This window comes from Vanessa cardui, chromosome 23, assembly GCF_905220365.1.
Source record: "Vanessa cardui chromosome 23, ilVanCard2.1, whole genome shotgun sequence".
NCBI lineage: Eukaryota > Metazoa > Arthropoda > Insecta > Lepidoptera > Nymphalidae > Vanessa > Vanessa cardui.
The window spans coordinates 4325621-4335463 of NC_061145.1; the positions used below are offsets into that span (position 1 = coordinate 4325621).

Here is a 9843-nt window from a genome sequence, read left to right on the forward strand (position 1 = left end):
AGTCAAATGTGTTTCTGTATTAATACATTCAAATATTCTGTTCTATAAATCAATTTTATCATAAAGGAAAGATTATTGACAAGGTATTACAAAATATTGGAATAATTAATACACAACTTGTTCCAAGATAAAAAAAAAATTTTGTTCTATTTTTCTTTGGGACTTAATTTAAATTTTAATCATTTTAAGTCATGTCATCGGAAGTAAATTCTTCATTCAATCGATATTTTTCATTCATTCATTCATTTTCTTTTAAAAAATGCGCATGTCGTTACGAGATTATGAAGTATTCCAATTGTATTATAAAATACAACAATATTTTGTTTTAAATTATTAGTCTCTAGATGGATAGTCATTAGTCCTTCAAATACGTACGTAAATTTACGATAAAACACTTAAAAGAAACACGCATCGTTGATAAATTATTTATTATAGTAATATCCCTAATAATTCGAATAAAAACAAAAGATAATATCTGCCTAAGAATGTATTTAAATAATTTATGATATTTACGATAGCTGCAATTGCGTTACTTTTGTTTAAAGAGGAATTAATAATAACTTCCACGAAAACCACGATTCCCGTTATCACGGCGGACTCAGCGATGTAATTTCAACGTTTCTTCAAAATATTTTAAGGATTCCTCGATAAATAACGGAAACTACAATATATTGGTATGGACAGTGAGCATTCACGTGATAGTATATGAGTTTATTTTGAGTAAATTAAACAAACGATTAAATTATATGTTCTTTATTTGTACGAATCATTTGACAAACGATATAGTTTTAAATATGGTAATAAAGTGGAATAATGACAAATATAATAATATAAATGATAACAATACTACAATACATGTAAACTTAAATAGAATACATAATAAATACATAACGTAAATAATGAGTACTGAAAATATTGTAATAAATGGAACAAATAAAATAAATATATAAACATAGGATGAGGCCTAATTTACAGCGGTAAGGCGGTAAAATAACTAAATACGAAATAATTATATACATTATTTACAATATCATACAATAGACTAATAAACATAGATAAGATGCTGCGAGTGATGCAAAACAATAGAAATGACAATATTAGGACTAAGAAGACAAGACTAGGACTAGATCACATAATAAAACATAAATTACATCTTAGCAATAGTTACGTATATAAAATAAAATTTGTATAAAACAAAGTACACAAATACGGATACCGTATAGGGTGTGAAAAATATACTAACGTAGTATAACGAGAAACGAGAGGGATCATACAAATTCAGAACAAAGTTTATGGGAAAACAAAACAACAGTAACACTCATTACCATCCCTTACAAAGGGATTTCGTTCAATAAATACTCAATAAATATCCTTAACACTAACAATAAATAGTGTAACGCTTTTTAAAACTTGAATCGTCGTTCGTATATATTAAGAAGTATAGGGAATCTAAAATTGATCCTTGAAAGACCCCTCACATCTTAATCTGTTTTAACGTGTCCAGAGTAAGCCAGGTTTTGGGCTTCGTCAATTGATCTGCCCCATCCATGGCCACTGCTGGCATAGTGCTCTTCATGGTGCGGGTGTGCTACCACTTCGTAGCTGGTCTCATGGTGTTTGCTGGCGAGGAGTTTCTTCAGGGCAATAATACCGGCAACGAGAAGGGAAACCTTGGCTAAGAGGACGGCCTTGGCAGCAGCGAAGGCGATGATACCGAGGAACAGAGGAATCAAAGCCATAATCTTTAGCTTAGCAATAGCCAAAAGGGGAAGGAGCTGCTTGATCTTCTTCTTCTTGCCACGAGCTGTAAATATAAAAGAAAATGTTAATATAATGTTTAGGTTATATCAAATAATATTACGTATAATTCCTTAAAAGTAAAGACATTATCAGTAAGTAAAAACACTCTCGTGTTGTTGTTTGACAACGGCCAATATGTCTAAGATATTATGGTCAATTATTTGAGTCATGCCTATAATAATATTCTAAGCTTTCTCGTGAAATCTAAACGAAAGTGACTCGAACGCCATATAAATTCCTCAAAAACAAGTTTTTGCGTCTCGTACATTTGTATAACCTACTAAATTATTGTCCTACTTGATATGAATTAGTTGATTTTCTATTAAAATTATAAAACCAGTTTAATATCGATCATTTCTCATTCATCGCATCGGAATTCGGAGTCCGAGCCAAGTGTATATACTTGTACATTCAAATGAGATCTTATCCGCTCCTTCGCTATTCTCTATCAGATTGATTCAGTGAACATTTTATTTGAACAAAGTATAACATCGTAATTGTCCAATCGGACTGGCAGATCAACTTTCTTTAAAGAAGACAGCCTGGGAGTGGCCTGTTATGGGTCGATTTCTCGATGACTCGCCAAGAAACTGGTTTTCTCATGAAAGCTTGAACCAAGGACTTTGAACGGAAGCGTCTAATGACCGTAGGAGGAATGTACCACTTTCATGGCCTAGTGTGGAGTCGTAATAGTATGGTGATCACGTTGTCGGGAACGTGCTGGGTGTTACAAATGCGAAAACGGTTGTGCCAATATTATGAATGAAATATTGAACCAATCACTTATTGAAGATATTTAATACAATCTGATAATCTGATCGCGGGAATAAGTCAACTGTTTTATTTTTTAATGTTGGTAAACACGATAGCTTGATATCGGTTTACGGTATTCATTTACTGTTTCAATTTTTCAAATTTTCGAACGTCGTTAAATATGTGTTATAAAACCTCATTGGTTTATATTAAATGAATATTTCATCTAATGCATTATAAATCTCGTTAGCCTTATCGAGCGAAACACATTTAATGTTATGTATACATATTTTACCGTTAAGCGGAATAGAACCAGTTTACAAGTTCATGAATGGATTCTTAATGTTAGTATCATGTGTGTATCTTTCTGATTCATCACCTGTATTTGATGTGACACTTCATTTATAGGTTACGTCTGTCAAAATGCTAATTCTTTGAAGCTTATCATTTGAATAAATAGTTTTTAGAGATATTTTATTTTGAATTTTCGTTCTATAATACGACGTTGATTAATTCTTTTAAATGGATAATTATTCAGTGTGAAAATATGATTTCACTAGCTCAAAAATTACCATAAATTAGCATTAATTTGATTTGATTATAATATATTACTTGCGGAAGTAAAAATGTGATTTTTACCTCAATTAGTCTAAATAATTGTTTACCTAAATGAAATTAAACTTACGGAGAAATTATGTATTAGATTTTTTTACTGTATTTGTATACAGTTAAGAAATATACGAAATGTAAATACAACTACTGATTGTCAGAAAAACAAATAATATGTATCATATCACATACGAAATGTATAAAATAATTTGGTAAAATTACGAGCTTTTAATATAACTGTAATTAAGAAATTTCGTAAAGCGGCAACATTACTTTCCAATTATGAACTAAATAAATTATAACATATTTTAATATTTATAAATTTGAAAATGCTATGAAATAAAATGAGATATATAATTGTAAAGTGAAAGCAGTAAGTTAAACATTTAAGTCGTAAAAATGCCATTAATGTATATTGCATTAAACATATTTGCTTAGCAGATACGATTCTGTAAGCATTTTCGAATTAAATATTTATGAAGTTTACTTTTCACATCTTCATCTTAATCTTTTTCGTATATTATTATTATTATTATCCTTATATCAATGTAATAATTTTATATTTAGACTTATCATTTAAAATTATTCATCAATAATTTTAATGACAATAAATGAATCGAAATCAAGATAAAAATATATTGATTTTTTATAGAGTAAGTGTAGCTGTGAAAGTAAAAGTGTTATCTTGGATGTGATATCAAATTACATCGTCAATGAACCTCAGTGTTACGGTTGATAATATCAACAATGAATCTAGCGTTGCTCATATACAATCTCATGTACTTCTGGTATAGGTAATATTCTAAATACAAATTTGTCATTTTTCAAAAGACTATATTTAATAATTACGATAGGCAATAAAGAATTAATGTAACGTCTGATTGAACTTATATTAAAAGTTCCAGCGTGTTTTGGAGATGGTTTTAGTATGTGATATGATTATGTAACTGCGACGTTTCGTAATTCTAATTAAATTTCGACCTTTCAAATGACAAGCCTTTCAATTGTAATTAATAATTATTTAACAATTTAAGGAAAGGAAATGTTGTTTCAAAATATTTTAAAATTTCAAAAATTTAATTGGAAACGTAATTTGGTTTTCGATTTATGTAAATGTAATTTTCATAAACAGTTTACTTAGACAATTTAAAGACCTGTCATTTTTATTAAATTTAATAAAAAAAATTGCATATTTTATATTGAATATATAAAATATTTAAAACCGTTTCTCACTTGACCAAATTACGGTCTTAGTTTTGCTCTATTTATTTAAGATTGGAAGACGAATACTGTGTTGATAAATCATTTATTTTCCTCCGCAACGACCTACATCCGTTTTGTTTTATTCTTTGTTCGTGCGGTAATTCTTTCTTTTATTCGTTTTAAAGTCTTTCATAATCTTTTTTACTTTTATTTCGTCATTCATATCGTCTTTATGTAACTCTGATCGTGTTTAAAAAACGAAAGTAACTGGTGATGCGTTTATTTTTTTAGCGTGTTTAACATGTGTGATGTGACCGTGAATTGGAAGAAATATTGCATCATATTCAAATTTAGATGTTTCTAAGTAAGTCCTAAAACTATTATGATTATTATTTTTAGTAATTTGAATAACTACGTAAATATTCTGTGGATTTAAAACATACCTTCTTCGAGAGAACGCTTCATGCCCTCAACAGCTGATGAGGGTAAGCGGAATTGGATCACATGGTTCTCCAGGAAGTCAGCCGCGGAGTCCACGAGCCTCGACTCCACTTGCGCCTCTCTGATCTTGGGCTCGTCAGCTAAGGGCTCGTAAGCCCTCGCGGACCTTGGCGACCCATTGCCTAAGAGGGTGACGCCTTCAGCGAGATCCATCTCACGGGCAGACGACAGGTTCTCCACATATTTCAAAGCCTTCTCCTGCAAGCAAAAGCATACTTAGTAAGATCACTATTACACACACATAGCACAGCACTTGCCACTTAATGTTCGAAAACACACCTTGAGACACAAGGACACATCTCCTTCAACGCACTCCTTGACGACGCCGATGACGCTGCCAACTAAGCCGGGGTCGTTGGCATCTTTGTCCAGGGCCGGCATGGCCCGGGCCGCCGCCACGAGAAATAGGACAAATGTGATACGCCTCATGTTTATTCACCCCTTCGGAAAGCTAACACCAAGTGCTGCTACGCCGTATAGACGGACAGTTTTAAGCATCTCACCCCACTACCGGTAACCGGACGCATCAAAAGTGAACTTAATGGCGGTATTAAACTAGAGCGTACGAAATTGTTACACGCTTGTACGGCGGTGACGTGAACGGATTTTTGAATCGATCGGCGATTTTTTTTTTTCAATCAATCGTGATACTTGCGTGATATTACGGTTACAACTCTGGACGCATAATCACATATGTGAAGTGCAAGTAATCTTGATATTTGGAAAATTGCTGTATTTCATTATGAATTAAGAAATTGAAATTAATATCGAGGTTAAATTAATTTTCACTCTCATTTTTCTTGATTTATAATTTCGTTATCTGTGCATCCGTATCTCGTTAATTTTAATAGAGAGTTAATTTTCTTTTTTCTCACGAAAATGAACAATGGTTTTTACACACACACACGTATTAATTAACGCATCCACGCTTTCCAAACACATAAAACAAACAGTGATCTTGCATAAACATACTTATATATGCGAAATTAAATTACAATATATTTAATCTATGTTATAAAGTTATAGTCTGAAGATGACGCAGTGCTTTCAGATCTCTCCTTAAGCATCCTTCTTCAACATGGCTTATAGACTCAAATTAAATATATGAAAATACCGGTTTTAATCGTGCGATGTTCCTTTAAGATGTAACTGCATACCCATTGAACCGTTATAATAATTCGAATATCGTTATAGTAATTCGAAATTTAAAATAAACATTCATATAAATAAAAATAGAACAAAAATTTAAATATAGAATTATAAAAAATATAATTGAACTATTCATTTCATACAGAGGAAATTATTCAGCCAATTAAAATAGGTATACTCATTCGTTCTCAGTATTTACAGCCAGTGTCTTTTTTTATTTAGACCTATTTTACCTTAAGTATCGTAATTAAAAGCCATTGTAAATAAGTGTAAAGTGATTAATGAAAACAATTAGTGAAGATTTAATTTGATAAGCTTTGATAGTCTTGGCGTAAACTCTACGCGCTCATTATCCGGTGCGAATCGTATTTTAAACGTCTATTTACATAAAATATATAGTTGGGGGTTATTCTACTAACGAATTGTTAAATTATCGGAATCGAATTTCGAACGTTTCGCTCCCTATTTGGTACTTTTTTTTATACCAGTCCTCTACTAACACAACGACCTAATTATAGTTCGGTAAAGAATTTGTTTGGGACTGTATCGCAATTGTTTTTATGAGGAATAGAGTTGAGAATGTTGCATAAGTAGAAACGCCCCCCTTATTTGCTAATTTTCGGTGAAAGGAGAAAATTGTAAACACAGTCAGTAATTAAGATAAATATGTATTTTAATTAAAATGATTGAAATTTCGACTAAGAAAGCGTTATATTTAAAACACTTTTTCACTTTATTCTAATATAAGTTTATTTACCTTAAATTTATTAAATATTCTTGATCATAGTGAAATATAATTTACTATAATCATTGTATCAAGATTATACACAATATAGTGTAAACTGTAAAGTTAGTATTACATTATGATGTGTCTAAAATCCTTCTGTATAATACACTTATACTTTTTAAGAGATAATTAACACATGCGCTGTAGTTTCGACTTCGTACTAGTAAAATAATGTTTAGGTACTTTCCGATTGCAATGCCAATGCTGCTGTGTGTAATTTAAATTATCTAGTGATCCATTTCACACATAGTAAGGATTCATTGGCATTGGCACATTCATTCATTGGCATAAGTACAGAAGGATTCTATGAATACAATATATAATATAACAGATTTTATAAATGTATTTGTTTATAGAAAAACATTTTCGTATATATATAAATCAGACAGCTTGTGTGGTCTAATTGATATTCTCATAGTATCAAGACTTTCAAGACACACTACATTGTTTGAAATGTGACATAATTTGTTAGACACGACGGAAAACTTAACATGTTTCAATCTACTAGGATTTCTAACGAGCACATTTGTATATATAATTGTTATATACATATGTTTTAGAGACTATGCTATATAACTCGATACATAAATATATATGTAAGTCATATCATTAACTGAAAACTTTCATACGTATTACATATGTATATAAATGACATGGCTATGTTTAGTTCTTTTTTTTAATTTTAAATAAAATAAAATAAAGAATAATTAAAAAGGATATTTGTGTTATTTCAAAAATATAGCTTGATCTGTTGGGACGTTCGATAAAATTGTTGCTGAGTCTGACCAGTGTGAATAAAAAACACAAATTAGGAAAAACACTATATAGTCTTTCCTTAGCAGTCAAGGTCCACGTATTCCTCCCACTGAGCCATTGAGGCTCCTGTCTTACTATGTATTAAAAAATTTCTAACGGATGACGCCGAGATGTTTACAGAACATGTCTATTTTATAATCTGTGAAAGTTTCCGACGTACAATTTCACTTGTTTTTATAGATTCGAAATCTTAATTAATATAATTAATTAAAAAAAAGAGTATGTATATCAATTATTTTTGGGATGGAATAGTTCCACCGAAATGTCATAGAATAAGTTTTACTTCAAGAATCGTTTTTAAGTAGTTACTTCACTTGATGTTAGGGCTCTGTGTAAGATAGTTTGGGTAAGCACATCATTTATGACAACACATTTATGAAATGAAATTTAATGAAAATGTTTTATATCGGACAACTTTGATCCATAAAATTGCTAGTAAATAGGAAATAATTTAAAAACGTATATCTATGTTAGTAGCTATACAATAATTAATAATTTAAAACTAAAAACGACGTAGTCCTCTGTACCATTTGTCCCCAATGTTGACAATTTCGCTCAGTACACTGTGGCTGCTGCCACGCACTTTGTTTAGCAACCCAAATAAGCAAATTTAAACCCAACGGTATTTTTTAGTATTTCTGCTATGAACGGTGAGTAAGTAAGTAAATGTAATCGCAGACACAAAGGCTATAAAAATTGATTTATATTAGTTTATTGATCGTGGTGACCACTTACCATCAGGTGGATCATTATTAAGACAACCTGCCATACAACATAAAAATATAACGTATTACCTATGACGCAAAATATATGCAGTGATAATATGAATGTATTATCAACGTTTAATTAACTCTTTGCTTCAGATTATAAAGTCTTATGCTAAAATTCTTGTTCAACCCAATATAGGTTAGAGGTTTTGGTTATAACAACATACAACAACAACAAAAGCCTATCAATTTTCCACTGTTGGGCTAAAGCCTCATCTCCCTTTTGAGGAGAATATTTGGAGCATATTCCACCACGCTGCTCCAATGCGGGTTGACATACAATATAATGAATTCTCAAAATCAGTCTGGAGTTGAGAAGCAATGCTAGAACACGTAGCACCGTTTGATCAATCGACCTTGTTACCACCCAGTCGTTTGACCGTAATGTGGTGACAAATATTCAAACTTTCGCATTTATTTTCGTACTACTTTCCTCCCGCGGCTACGCCTACATTTGAGGGCATAGACAAACCTTTATCCTTTGCTACATACTTGGTAGGTTTTGTATGTAAAATTATAATTATCTAACGCCAAACAGCAAAACTTTGTATTGTTGTATGCCAGTTGGAAATCGGCATATGATCTTGGTTACCAAGCTTGGTTCCATATTGGTGGAACGATTAATATTTCTTACAGAACCAATATGTATGGGCAGTGGTGAACTAACCATCAAGGTGGTTAGTCCGCTACCACCATGACATAAAGATAACCTATGACAACCTGTATGTATGAATTGATGATAATCGGATGATGTGATCGAGAGGTGAAAGCGTAACAAATAAACAAACTCACTTTCGCATTTATAATATTATCTAGGACTAGTTTCCGTCCGCGATTTTGTCTGCTGTTATGCTGCTATGTTACGTAGCCTTTTTTCGTTGGAAAAACGCTTTACGCGCTTCCCCCATGTGATGGAAAGTGGGGGGGGGGACTCCCCGGTTTCCTGGACGCCGAGTGCGCTCAAGTCCACCGGGTTTACCCACTAATAAACCAGCGGTACCCTCACCGTCGATCCGTGGGCGCCACGGAATCGTTTACGCATGCTACCGTGGTAAGCGTTATATACTACATATATTAAAAACTTCACCCAAAATAACAGACATACAAACACACACACGTACATAAATATTACTAATAAGATTAGTGGAATAGTAGGATTATGGTATGACCGAGATTTTAAACCCCAATTTCATAATTTCACAGCAAACACGTGAATAGAAAGTATACTGTTTTATTTCTACCCTTTATTAAAAGCTTTCAAAGCGGAATTTATCATATAAACGAAATAGTCCCTTTTTTATTCCAGGTATATCTGTATGTCAATCTGGATAAAAACTCAAAAACTACTATACGGATTTTGATACGGTTTTTAATAGTGGAGGAAGCGATTGATGAGCTAGGTTTTGTTCATTGACGGTTTCATATTAACTATAACAAAGATTCTTGATAAAAGCCCGG

At 31.9% G+C, this 9843-nt stretch overlaps 1 protein-coding gene across 1 annotated transcript; it reads right to left on the reverse strand.

The window, feature by feature from the left end:
- Positions 1 to 925: 925 nt before the first annotated feature.
- On the reverse strand, positions 926 to 5342 carry LOC124539887. Its single transcript, XM_047117247.1, has 3 exons — positions 5146 to 5342; positions 4809 to 5064; positions 926 to 1804 (listed from the first exon to the last, which is right to left on the reverse strand). The coding sequence occupies exons 1-3, from the start codon at positions 5293 to 5295 to the stop codon at positions 1482 to 1484; spliced, it is 729 nt and encodes a 242-aa protein (XP_046973203.1). The 5' UTR covers positions 5296 to 5342; the 3' UTR covers positions 926 to 1481.
- Between the last annotated feature and the right edge of the window lie 4501 nt (positions 5343 to 9843).

Excerpts from the sequence above, each read along its gene's own strand:
- LOC124539887 (XM_047117247.1), bottom strand. The coding sequence starts at position 5,295 with ATGAGGCGTATCACATTTGTCCTATTTCTCGTGGCGGCGGCCCGGGCC. Across the intron at positions 5,065-5,145 it reads ATGTGTCCTTGTGTCTCAAG|GAGAAGGCTTTGAAATATGT; the intron begins GTGTGTTTTCGA and ends TTTTGCTTGCAG. Across the intron at positions 1,805-4,808 it reads GAAGCGTTCTCTCGAAGAAG|CTCGTGGCAAGAAGAAGAAG; the intron begins GTATGTTTTAAA and ends TTATATTTACAG.